Source organism: Sorex araneus, chromosome 2 (genome assembly GCF_027595985.1).
Source record: "Sorex araneus isolate mSorAra2 chromosome 2, mSorAra2.pri, whole genome shotgun sequence".
NCBI lineage: Eukaryota > Metazoa > Chordata > Mammalia > Eulipotyphla > Soricidae > Sorex > Sorex araneus.
This window is the reverse complement of record NC_073303.1, coordinates 295,005,722-295,019,535: the sequence shown is the minus strand read 5'-3', so window position 1 is coordinate 295,019,535 and position 13,814 is coordinate 295,005,722. Positions and strand designations below refer to the sequence as shown.

At 45.3% G+C, this 13,814-nt stretch overlaps 1 protein-coding gene and 1 non-coding gene across 2 annotated transcripts in view; one reads left to right on the top strand and one right to left on the bottom strand.

Moving 5' to 3' along the window:
• The window catches only part of MCCC1 (methylcrotonyl-CoA carboxylase subunit 1), a 61,456-nt gene that overhangs the window by 18,311 nt on the left and 29,331 nt on the right, over positions 1-13,814 (bottom strand). Inside the window, exons 10-13 of the mRNA XM_055129241.1 lie at positions 10,355-10,482; positions 6,157-6,340; positions 3,201-3,310; positions 164-380 (exon numbers count right to left, since the gene is read on the bottom strand). Of these exons, the coding sequence (XP_054985216.1) occupies positions 164-380; positions 3,201-3,310; positions 6,157-6,340; positions 10,355-10,482 (639 nt within the window). The remainder of the gene's footprint in view (positions 1-163; positions 381-3,200; positions 3,311-6,156; positions 6,341-10,354; positions 10,483-13,814) is intronic.
• LOC129402756 (U6 spliceosomal RNA) lies at positions 11,658-11,764 on the top strand. The gene has a single exon (XR_008628801.1). It is a non-coding gene; the product is annotated as a U6 spliceosomal RNA (small nuclear RNA).

Here is a 13,814-nt window from a genome sequence, read left to right as displayed (position 1 = left end):
AGCTGGGCTAAAAAGTGCGCAGCCACGATGTGTGAAGTTCTTCTTTATACTACGACACGGCAGAGAACGGTGTGGGTCACAGAAGAAGGAGGCAGCGGGGCTGAGGTAAGACAAGCAGACGAGCGGAAATCTGGGTAAGCCGGGGAGCGAGAGGATTCCTCACCTTCAGTCTGGGTTCTGAAGGCGTCGGACATGGCTTTCTCCCTGAGGATGAGGCCCAGCGCTGCCTGGCACAGGAGCTCTTTGGCTCCCGCCTTCCGACTGGGCAGCAGCTCCTCCCGGTGCTGGGGGATGAAATCCGTGTGCACGTTCCCAGCCTCGAACTCGGGGTGGCTCGCCAGGCTGAGCAGGAAGTCGATGTTGGTGTGCAGCCCCACAATCTAGGAAGAGAACCGAGTTCACATCCCTGGTGTGCGGGGAAAGAAACATTGGAAAAACCTGCCCACGGCACCTGCTCCTTCAGTGACGGGCGCGCTGTCCGCTAAGGGCACGCTCGGAAAGACAACAGCAAAAACCAGGCGGAAAACAGGTGAAGTGGGGTTCAATGTAGCCTCACAAATAGGTGGCCCTGGGGTCAGTCTCTAGACACACACATACACACACACACACCTTAAAAAAAAACACCCAACTTTCGTATTCATAAGATTCTTTTTAAAAAATCATAAAGATAGGGCCAAAGCAACAGTACTGTGGGTAAGGCACTTGCCTTGCACACAGCAAACCCGGGTTCCATGGTTGACACCACATGTGGGCCCCTAAGGCTGTCAGGAGTGATCCCTAAGCACAGAGCAGAAGTAAGTCTTCAGCACTGTTGGGTGTGACCTCCTTAATAATCATAAAGATTATTAAGAAAATAATAATAAAGCTCACTTCAATATGTATATATAACAATTATATATATATAAAACTATATATGTATCACTGTATCACTGTCATCCCATTGCTCATCGATTGCTCGAGCTGGTGCCAATAACATCTCATTCATCCCTGTTGCCTTCAGGGTCAGGGAAATGAGGTCCATTATTGTTACTGTTTTTGGCATATTGAATACTCCAGGGGTAGCTTGCCAGGCTCTGCTGTGCAAGATTCTGTCATATATATGCATATATAAACAATTAGCCTCAAGTAAAAGAAAATGGCATTTTTTTCCTTCCAAAGAAAATAATTAGGGGGAGCTAGATAGTACAGTATATATAAATATAGAAATGTTAAAAAAAGGTTAGGCTAGGTAGTGTGAAGACATTCAATTTACTCAGGAAAATCACTGTATCACTGTCATCCTGTTGCTCATCGATTTGCTTGAGTGGGCACCAGTAACACCTCCATTGTGAGACTGGTTACTGTTCTTGGCATATTGAATAATAGCTCAGGAAAATAACTGTTCAAAAAACAAAATAATATTTGCAAAATAGGTTGATCTGCCACACAGACTACTTCCAGAAAAACAGGAAGATTGCAAAACATTAGGCAGGACTGCTACAATGTGGAAGGACTTCTAGGGTCTGAGTGACAGGACAGTGGGAAGGGTGCCTGACTTGCACAGGGCCAACCTGGGTTCGATTCCTGGTACTACACATGGTCCTCTGAGCCTGCCAAGAGGGATCCCTGAGCGCAGAGCTAGGAGTAAGCCCTAAACACAGCAAGGTGTGGCCTCAAAACTAAACAAAACAAAAACCCCAAAAAGAAGGGTGACCTCTAAAAAGTTTCTTCTGACATAAAATATAAAATTTACACCCTAATATAAAAATCTTAAGAAGTTATTAGAACTGAAAATGAGGTTCAGTGTTAGTGCATGCTTTGCATGTATGAGGGTTTGACCCCTGATAGCACACACAGACACAGACAAACATGAACACAAATACACATACACAGACACACAGACACAGACACACAGAGACACACAGACACACATACCAGGGAGGGAAAATCTATCCAATAAAAATGAAAACAACTCAACTTTATTTGTTTACTCATTCATCTTCACATCTATTTAATAGCTATTTACTTTTAGGGGATCTGGGTATTTCGGTACTAGGGACACAGTGAAGAATAAAATAGATGAGATTCTTGCTCTCACAGAGCTTGGGGACAGTAACAAACATATGCCTCTAATATGACACCAGGGACTATGAAGAAAATTCAGGCTGGCTAAATTCGTCCTATTTAAAGCAGGTGGGCCAGGAGGGACTCCAAGGAGGTGAAATGGTGTTGAGAAACATTAAGGGGCACCCCAAGTCATGAGGGCAAAGAACACCCTGCAAGAGACTCAGAATAGCTCGGTGCAGGTGTTAAGGAAAGGGAAGGAGACCAGGATCAGAAGCTTGATCAGTTGATAACACAATGATTTAAACAGGAACTGATCACAGGTTAAATAATAACAACAAGTTATCATACACTAAGTTATAATTTATCACAAGCTAATAAGAAATCTTCCCATGAAGCTCCATCAGCTACGGAACTCAAAGAAATTAATGGGCTACAAAAAAAGGAACAGACATTATCAAATGGATGAAACTGAACATGGTTCTGCTTTTTCTTTTTGTTTGTTTGTTTTTGGACCACGCCTAGCTATGCTCAGGGCTTACTCCTGGCTCTGTACTCAGGAATCACTCCTGGTGGGCTTGGGGACCATATGCGGTATCAGGATGGGACTTAGGTCACCAGCGTGCAAGGCAAACACCCTACCCACTGTACTATTTGGCTCCCCATAATTTCTTTGGGAGAAAAAAATTGCCTTTTTGCTGTAGGCACACATGGGTAATTGCGCTTTACATTGAGGCTAATTTTTTTTTTTTAATTTTATTTATTTTTAATTAGAGAATCACCGTGAGGGTACAGTTACAGATTTATACACTTTTGTGCTTATACTTCCCTCATACAAAGTTCGGGAACCCATCCCTTCACCAGTGCCCATTCTCCACCACCCGTAAACCCAGCGTCCCTCCCACCCTCCCCAATCCCATCTTGAGGCTAATTTTTTTAGCCTTTATTTTTCCTAATTGAAATCCAGATGTTTTCATCTCTTTTCTGACCCATAAGAAACTCTCCAGAACGAAATTCCTCTGAAATATGGACAAATGGTATGATATGGATGACCAGGGCAAAGGCTTGGCCATTTAAGGCTGGCTAAATCCACCGGGACAGTTCAGTGGTGGAAATACAGGGGTTTGGGGTCATGGATGAGACCCTGGTTGACTCACATTGTACTGGCGGAGGCTGTACCTCAGTTTCGTCAAGGCCGCCTGGCGATCTGCAGCCCAGACAACCAGCTTCGCAATCATGGGGTCGTAATGCACTGAAACTTCATCTCCTGCAACGGAAAGACCACAGCAGTCTGTCAAAGTCAAAACTAAAGGGGAGGTGGGGCTGGAGCAATAGCACAGCGGGTAGGGTATTTGCCTTGCATGCGGCTGACCCAAGTTAGATTCCCAGCATCCCATATGGTCCTGAGTGCAGAACTGGAGTAACCCATGTGCATCACCGGGTGTGACCCAAAAACCAACAACAACAACCGAAAACCTAAAAGGGAGGGCCAGAAAGACAGGATAGGGTTAGGGCACGTGCCTTGCATCCCGAAGGCCTGCATTGTGGTCCCCAGAGCATCTCCAGGAGTCAATCCTGAGCACAGAGTCAGGAATAGCCCCTGAGCACCCTGGGTGTGGCCCCTCCACAAAAAAGCAAAAAACAAAAAAACAAAGAGTGCACCCCAGCCCAACCAAGACTGTGGCACAGGGAAGGAAAGGAAGAAAATAAATATATATTTTTAAAAAACATGTGCCTTTCTCCCCAAATTTAAAGGGATAAACTATGGCCATCTATACTCGGCTGGGACTTTTGGGACATTTCACACTTAATCCTCACCAACTCCCAAACAACAATTTCACTGCCACTCCCATTTATGGGAACCTGAAGAGGGGCTCGAAAACCTGTTCCAGGTCTAAGGCAGACGCAGCCGATCGAGGGCACCTGGGCCTGCTGTGGGCAATTCACTGAGGCACAGGCTGGTCCCCCTCTCCTCCCCATGCTCTCCTCCATCTTCTGTTTTCTCTCTTTGCAGAAGTCAGTATAAAGTCCCCCTACACTTCCAGATCATCTTCACCTCTGTGCCCGGCATTCTCCTCCCTCCGACTCCTCCGTTTCATCAGTGAAATAAGGATGATCACTTCTCTACCCTGGAGAACTGCCGGGGGGATACGTAACAAAGTGCCCAGAGTCACGTCTGTCAAGGCCAAGAAACAAATGGCAGAGATCACAACTATGGCAGCATCAGTGAACAAGGACCTGCACCTCTAGATAGAGGTTGGACCACCGTCTCGCTGGCCCAAAGGACGTGGAATCTTAGACTGAATAATATTTGAAAGAAAGTTCTGTGATTTTGGAAGGTCACTTGAACTTCCTGAACACTAGAGTTTTAAAACCGATAAGACCAAGGGGTTGCATTAATATCCTTCCCTTTATACTGTCAGACAGGCCCACTTGAGACTTCCTTTTAGAATCGTGTCTCCATCCCCTTGTAGTTTGAGAACTGCTGTGTTCCAGCCCTCACCAGCTGGTGACTTGTCTGGGATCCAAGGTTAAAATAGCCAGTGGTGGCTGTGCCCGGGAACACTCAGGGGTTACTCCTGGCTCTGCCCTCAGGAATCATTCCTGGTAGGCTCAAGGAACCATATGGGGCCCTGAGTGAACCTGGGTTGGCCACACGCAAGGCAAACGTCCTCTCTGCTGTATTATGGCTCCGGCCCCAGGTCACTTAACTTTTCTGTGCCCTAGTTTCTTGGTTTAAAACCAGGGGTTAAGGGGCCGGAGCGATAGCACAGTGGGTAGGGCGTTTGCCTTGCACGCGCCCGACCCAGGTTCGATCCCTGGCATCCCATATGGTCCCCCAAGCTCTGCCAGGAGTAATTCCTGAGTGCAAAGCCAGGAGTAACCCCTGAGCATCGCTGGGTGTGACCCAAAAAGCAAAAAAAATAAAAATAAATAAAAATAAAACCAGGGGTTAATATTAACACTTACTTAAAGGGTAGTTCTGTGGTTTATGTTATAACACAGATGGAACTGGAGTGGTCAAGATAAGTGAGGTAAGTCAGAAGGAGAAAGACAAATATCTCTTCACTTAGAGGTGGGATATAAAGAAACAAAAAGCAGGGGGCTTGAGTGATAGCACAGCGGGGAGGGCATTTGCCTTGCACACCACTGACCCAGGTTTGATTCCCAGCATCCCATATGGTATCCTGAGCACCACCAGGAGTAATTCCTGAGTGCAGAGCCAGGAGTAACCCCTGAGCATTGCCAGGTGTGACCCAAAAAGCAGCAAAAAAAAAAGCAAAGAGACAATGTCCAGGGAAAGCAAATCCTAAATCCTGAGACCAAAGGTTAGCAGGTGCTGAAAGAGGGGAGGAGTCCCCATGAAATCTGGTGTAGGGACACTGGAAGTTTTGGTGCTGGGTGTAGTATGGTCACACTGTACCCATAACACAATCTTGGGTAGTTTTATAAACCATTGCCTCAATGGAGATTAATGAGACACCAATTAAATAAACCCTTTACTTGAAGATATAGATGTTCCCACAGGAAACACAGAAAAATCTCAACTACAGAAACATAAGAATGCATGAAAATTTAAAAAATCAAGCTCAGGGGCTGGAGCGATAGCACAGCGGGTAGGGTGTTTGCCTTGCATGCGGCCAACCCGGGTTCGAATCCCAGCATCCCATATGGTCCCCTGAGCACCGCCAGGGGTAATTCGTGAGTGCAGAGCCAGGAGTAACCCCTGTGCATCACTGTGTGTGACCCAAAAAGAAAAAAAAAAATCAAGCTCAGACTCGAGCCAGGCCAGGCTCAACAGTCTGAACACGGGCGTGGGTTTGCAGGCAGGAAGGCCAGGTTCTACCCCTGCCACCGCAGAGCCCTCTGGGTGTCACTGGTGGGGCCTCTAACAAGACACCACACACAACCCAGGCTTTGAGAGGTTGTTTTTCTTTTTGAACTTATGCTCAGGGCTTACTCCTGGCTCTGTGCTCAGGGGTCACTCCTGGCAGGACCTGAGGGAACATATGCAGTGCCGGGACTCAAACCTGGGTCAGCCTCGTGCAAAGCAAGTACCCTCCCTGCCGCACTGTTTCTCCGGTCTCCGACTTGCAGTTCCCTTCGCTTTACCTTGCCGGACTCCAGTTTCAATCCTAGTGGAAAGGTCAGCCTGAGGGGTGGAGAGATGCACTAGAGGCCCAGCCCCGGGCATGAAGTTATTGGTAGGATCTTCTGCATATATCCGAGCTTCGAAGGCATGGCCCTGGAGAGTTATTTCTTCCTGGCTCAAAGGAATCTTCTCTCCAGCTGCAACCTGGTGGGAAAAGAGAATGCTGCATGAAAAATAATCTTAGAGCAGCTATGAGAATTAGAAAAGGGATGGCCTTGTCTTTTTCCACAAAAAATGTGGATTTGCATTTTGTATTCTTACAAGGAATGATTGTTTTCTACTCACTGGGAGCACTCGGCATAAACAAAAGTAAATATTTTAAAAATGGATGCAGTGTAAAAGAATGTACTAATTACTATGGGCTTCCAGATTTTTAAGATAGAGAGCAGATAAACCAATGACTGAATTATAGCAATCAGTGAACTTTTTCAATTTAAACTAAAATTTCTTACTGCAAGATATTCTCCATTTCCATTTAAATATTAGTGTTGTTACCCAAATCAAACAATTTTATAATGAATTATCGGTTGATGTCTTTGTTGGCACTAGTAGGACCATACCCACAGCTAGAGCTTCTCTGTTTCCATTTAAATTTTAGCACTGTTGCCCAAATTAAACAATTTTGTAATAAATTATTGGTCGATGACTTTGTTAGCATTGTAGGACCATAGCCACAGCTAGAGCGGCAGTGTGGCATCAGTCCGTCACCTTTTTGAACTCCATCACCAAGTGAGAGAAGAAAGGGGGACCAGGACAATTTTTCAATTTGACTATATTTATGTATAGTGCATGACACCAAATTGCAAATAGAATTATCACCATTATATTATCATTGCCACAATTATTGTTATTTTGGCTATTAGGTACCAGTACAACAAACCTCTCTCTTCAACTAGTATAATTTGGAAAGGGCTATTGGAGGATTTGCTGTGACACTCTCTCGCTTTACTCTCCCCTTACGATTTCCTCCAAGATGAGAAAGTGACAACCTGAGAAAGCAAAAGATACAAGGGGTGGGTGGGATGTGGGTAGGGGAGAAACTCCCTTCAGTAACGTAGCATCACACTGAACTGAAACAGGTAAGTGTAAGATAGGCAAAGGTTTCATCTCTTGAAATCTGTTACTAAGAAAATTCAGGAATCCTTCTAGCTAGAAACGAATGAAAAATGGTCTAAACCGAAGTCTTTAGAAAATGACAGACTCTGCAGCTACACTGTCTGGGTACAAAATTTTGTTATTGTTTCTCTCTCTCTCTCTCTCTCTCTCTCTCTCTCTCTCTCTCTCTCTCTCTCTCTTCCCCCTCCCTCCCTCCTCATTACGTAGAAGCTTTGGCAAGTTTCTCTTCCCTTGATGCTTCAGGAGGGAGTGCCTGGCATTTAGGGGAAGCTGTCAGTGTTAGGTATTAATTCATTTCATCCCTGGTTCTTTTCCCCTTAAACAGGGGCTACTCCCAGCAATGCCGGCCCGATGGGCTTGTTCTCAGGAGGCCAAGAGGGGCTGAAAATTTAACTCGGACATGTGCTTTGCCACCTGAGCTCTCCCTCCAGCCTAACATCTCATCTGTATCCTCCATGAGGAAATTCTCTTGAATGCCTTAATAAAAAATATTCTCTACTTTACAAACCCGGGGTGTGATCTTATTTCTACTGTCCAGCCCCATCTCAGCCGGGCTTCTCTTTCCTCTCTCTCTTCTGGAACTGGCGAAGCTCGGAAGAGACGAGTCCCCACCACGCTCCGGGTATCTGGTCACCTGTGCCATCTGCATTCTCTCGGGCTTACCCGCAGACCCGCCGGGACCCCGGCCCTTGAATATTCCCATCAGCTTTGCCTGGATACCGTAAACCAGCTGGATGTTTGCCTCATTGCGCCCTCGTTCTGCCTTTGATTTGTCAAGTGGAACTTGAACACTTGACACACCGAAAGACGGTTTCTGCCACGAAGCCAGAGTCCAAATGCTTCGAGGGGGCCGGGGAGATGGGGCAAGTGGTCGAGCACACGCCTTGCATGTGTGAGGTCCTGAGTCCCATCTCTGGTACTGCATGTCTCCCCCCACCCCAGCAACACTGTCGGGTGTAGCCCTGGTGGCTGCAGAGAACTGAGCACCTCTAGGCTGAGTGGCAGGGGAATGTCCCAATGCCCACATGCCCTTGGGGAGTGGCCCTATTTTAAAAAAACAAAGATGAGGTGTCTTGAATGATCTCAACCAAGTCCTATAGTGTCCTACAGTTCTGGAACCCCTGCAGGTGCTACAAGCCCAGTTCACTTTCTAAAGAGCCTTCAAGAGTAGGCAAGAGGGTGTGGTAGGCTGGAATTCAGCGTCTGGTCTGTGGGGGTCAGGGCTTGATTCCTGGCATCACTTGGTCCCCAAAATGGTGAGTGCCAGCACTGCTGGGTGCAACCAGACTGGGCTAGGAATCACTGGGAGTGGTCCCCTCATTCCTCCATAACTATTGGGAGTCTCCCCCAAATCCAAAAGCTTTCAAAGCTCTTACCATTTATTGGGTCACAGAAATAACCTTTGCCCATTCTTTAATGTCCAAAAGTTTTCTCTTTCCCTCATCCCAGGAAATCTTTCATCCTCTATAATTTTAAGACTGAACTCCACTGGGCAACTGGTCCAGAAAAAAAAATCTCCTTTCCCATCAATTCTGGAAATACAAGTACTCTTTCCAGAAGTTTCTAAATCCATTCAAGCTTCCCTAAGACTAACACTTAATAACGTGAGTGCCTGGTTTTCACCAGCTATCAAGATTCTAGGGACTTGGGCACAAGAATCTTTTGGCTCTATTTAAAGAACTTATCATGCCCAAGTAACCAGCAAAAGGATCATCCTATTACTGACCATAAAAGTGCTGCAAAAACAAAACTATCAGCATAACACAACTTGAGTATCACATCATGAAAAAATAATTTAGATTCAGAAAAAAAAAAACCAAAATCCCACAAAAATTAGGAACATTCATATTTCTTAAATTTTTTTTCATGTCTAAATATCAAAGGCAGTGAAGGGAAATTCTATTGCTTGGATGAAGAGAACAAAAACGGGGGCTGGAGGGAGAGTACGCGGCTGTCTGGGTTTAATCCCTGGCATCCCACACAATCCCCAAACCCCGCTATATGGAATCCTCAAGAATAGAGCCAGGAGTAAGCCCTGAGCACTGCCGGGTGTGGCCCCAAAACCAAAGGGAGAGAAGCAACAAAAACAGACTATCATTAATATTAGAGTAAATATGTCTGTGCAGCTGATTTAGGCCGGTTTGTCTCGGAAGACCTACACTAGAGAAACAGCTGCAGGGGGCGGGGAGAGGGCTCACTGGCTGAGGCACAAAAATGGAATATTTGTGCATTCAATTCCTCTGGCTGGCTGCACGTGCCAAGCGAGGTCCCCCCCATACCGCAAGACAGTTCCAGCCACACCACAGTCAAGTGTGCGTACGCCCCACAACTAAAGGTGCGACCCTTGGAGAGCACTGTGGCTCAGAGTACTGCCACCTGATGCACAATCTGAGAACGTGTGAGTGCTACAATCAAGCACGTCTGCAGCCCCTGGCCACTGGGACTCAGCCATGGAAGCAGGAGGAAAGGAAAGGCGGCGGCTCACAGTTTTGTAAAAATACATTTGGCATGTTCCAGGTACGCTAATGTGACACGCTCAAAACTTTCCTAACCACGGACTCTGAACGGCGACTCTACCCGCCCTCGGGCCAATCGCGTCTAAGTCAGCACCTCTGGCGAGTAGGCCATTCCCTTGGCTCTGTGTTTGCAGTCCTGCCTCGGGTCGTGTCACCGTGGCAAGCCACCCGCCTGCCTCTCACACCTAAGCGTGGCCTGGACCGGGATGGTGAGGCCTCCGGAAGATCAGAACCTTTGGGGGTGCAGGCAGGGCAATGAGGTCAGAGGCAAATGTGAGTGGCAGCAACTAAGCTGCTGGCTGCCTCTGCAGTTGGGGTATTAGGGTAAGTGACAGATCAGGACTGAACCTGACAATTGACAACACCATCACAGCCACGATTACAGTGTCACCTAGAAGCCTCTCGTGTTCCCATCCTCATCACAACCACCAAGAATTCAACCTTTGGCTCAGGTGAGACCTTCTTTTAGGAGGCCAGAAAGGAACAGAGTCTGAAGGTTGGTCTGTAACCAAACAAGGGTCCCCACCCGCAGCTGCCACTCCACCAGGTCGGTTCCCGTGATCATCTCCGTGACCGGGTGCTCCACTTGCAGCCTGGTATTCATCTCCATAAAGTAGAAGTTGTGCTGTGAGTCCATGATAAACTCCACAGTTCCTAAAAGACAAAATATAGAGGTGAGCATTTCCATGGTATGGAATCAGGAGCAAATTTAACCCCCAAGGCTGCCTCACTTTGGGGCGAAAGCTTTGCATTTTACGAAAACAACATTGTTGCATGAAATTTAGCAACAGAAAAGTATTCCTAGGATTATGTGCAAATGGCAAGCCGCAGCTCTGAATGGAACCCAGCTAGTTGTTGAGGGAGAGAACATGATCAAACTGTGATGTGGCGATGTGGCAGTATGTCAGCACTCAGCATCCCTGCAGACCCAACACCCCTTCAGTGCCCCATCCCTGTAAACCCAACACCTGAAAAGCCCACTGCCCTCTAACCTTGCAGAGAAAAAGAGACATTCCCCCACCCAGCCCCAGCTGTGGGCTTTGGGGCACTTTCCTCTATGAGTCCTACACAACCCACTGAAAACTTGTGCAGTGACCCCCTTCCATTGTGTCTTATCTGCTGGCATTCTACTAAGCAAAATTTCTCCCACCTTCATTGGGTCTAACTTAAGACAATAAAATGGGGCCATTTCAAACATAGGTATGTAGAGATTTTGCAATGGGATCTAATCCTGCAACCTCTACAATGAAAGCACAAAGAATTTCTATCCCCCCAAATGTTCTCAGCTTCTCCTGTGCGCTCAATCCCTGCCTCCAGCCCTTGGTTCTGTGCAAGCACTATTCTTCCTTCTGTCACAGTGGCTTTCAAAACGTCATCTGGAGGAAACCCTGTAGGTTTTCCTGTTTCTCTGAGGCTAAAGTCCGTTCCACACAGCGTAAAGCTGCTTTTCAAGCTAGGGATGGGAATTCACTTTAGAGTTACAGAAATATAGTGAAGACTTCCAGTTTCTAGTTGAGCATGGAAAGAGCTTAGAAGTTACCAGTATTTCCTGGTAAGAAGTGAAAAACTAAACAAATAACTTGAGAATCTCACTTCAAGGAGCTCTACCAGATCCTCAAAAGGAATACTGGAGAAAAATACCCTGAATTTCCAGCAGAGGGGAACAGGAGCCATTTAAAGTACACCAGAGTTCTGTACTTATGGTCTGGCCTTACAGGCTAATAACCAAAGTCTAAACTCCTCGGGTCTTATCAATCAATACAACTTAGGGGACTAATTCCTTTCCAATTATGCTCTTATACCTCAGAAAAAAGTCAAAACTGAAACCAGTGCTCGCTTCGACAGCACATATACTAAAATTGGAACGATACAGAGAAGATTAGCATGGCCCCTGCGCAAGGATGACACGCAAATTCGTGAAACGTTCCATATTTTTCTGAAAGTAGACTAGAGACTGAACAGGATGACCACTCAATACCCCTAATGCAAACCACAACACCCAAAAGGAAAGAGAGATATCAAATTGGAATGCCCCGCCACAGAGGCGGGGTGGGGTGTGGGGGATGGGATTGGGGGGTGGGAGGGATACTGAGTTCATTGGTGGTGGAGAATGGACACTGGTGGAGGGATGGGCTCTCAAACATTGCATGAGGGAAAAACAAGCACGAAAATGTGTGAATCTGTAACTGTACCCTCACTGTGACTCACTAATTAAAAAAAATAAATTAACAAAACAAAACAAAACTGAAACCAAACAACAAGTACTAGTAAGTTCACAGATTAAGGTATGAGCCCACCAAAAGACACAGATCCGGTCACAGGGCCATGGGATGCTTCCCCCAGATCCTGCCACGCCACCACTAAAGGACCATGAACCAGACATCCTTTTAGCCATCTTATCATGCCTGGACACTAGGAAAAATAATGACAAGACATAAAAAGGACCCAAAAATGTTTGAAAAGACTGAAAAAACATCTGTGCAAGACTTAAGTTATGGTAGGATTGTTGAAACCACCTGACCAGGAACTAAAACTAAACTAAACTAAAAAACAGTTTGATTAATATGCTAAGGGATATAATGGGAATAGTAGATAACATGTAAGTACCTATAGGTAACAAAAGCAGAGAGGTGAATATTGAGAAAAAATTAAGAGAGAACCAAAGAAACTCAAACAGAAATGCTAGAAAAGAACACTGCACTAGAAATTAAATGTGTATAGATATATACATAAATATATACTTTTTCCCTAGGACAAAGCCAAGGGAAAAATCTTCAAGTTTGAGGATAATAAACAGAAACTTCCAAAAAGTTCCAGAAAAGGGACATAATACAAAACTTACAACTACAAAAGGTGGAACACGTATGTAAAAGGAATATGGGGGGGATGGAGGGGAGGAGAACAGAAATAAAATTTGAAACAATGACTAAGAACTTCCCCCACATTAATGTCAGACACCAAACCACAGCTTCAGGAAGCTCAGGTAGTACTAAGCAAGAGAAAAACCAGTAAAACTAAACCTAAACATATCAATTTCAAAATAATAAAATTTTAAAGAAGAAAGGATCCTGAGAAAAGACAAAACCACTTCACCTGTGAAAAAGAGTTAAGCATTATATCTGGTGACATAAAGCCAGCCCTGACACAAAAATTTGAGCAAAAAAGAAAAAAAAATTTAATATGACTTTTCAGAAATCATGCAAAGCAAGAAGAAAGTGGAACAAACAATTTAAAGTGCTGGAAAAAAAAATCTCATCACCAACTAAAATTTTGTACCTTGTAAAACTCTCTTTGATGGTGAAATGAAAAACTTTCTCAGACAAAAATTGAAAATTCTTTGAGATTAGGCTACCTGATATTAAAAATTTTTTAAATTTTCATCTTTCAAAAAATTTGTCTGAGACGAGACCCTGAGTGGCCACACAAGAACGGCTCCTCTGTTCCTGAGCGACCATGATCCCGGAGGCCCACTAACTATTTTCAGCACCCAGCGGCCTTGCAGTGATGCAACTTCTGGCAGAAATTTCTCTGGACTTGATTACTAAATACCAGATATCCAAAATGCTCATATGCTCTTCATTCTCAGCAATGGAAAATTTATTATCAAATGATGCTTTTCGGCAGGTCTGATTGTTGGGGGAAAATTCCAAATAATAATAGCGAGTTTTCTGTTGAAATATTGAATGTAATCAAAGTAAAGAGAGAGTAAAGTGAAAATCATCAGCCACACAGGTGGGGGGGTGGGTGGGATGGGAGGGATACTGGGGTTCTTGGCGGTGGAACACGTGCACTGGTGAAGGGATGGGTACTTGATCATTGAATGACTGAGACTTAAACCTGAAAGCTTTGTAACTTTTCTCATGGTGATTCAATTAAAAAATAAATTAACTGGGGACTGGAGCAATAGCATAGCGGGTAGGGCTTCTGCCTTGCACACGGCCGACCCCGGTTCGATTCCCAGCATCCCATATGGTCCCCTGAGTACC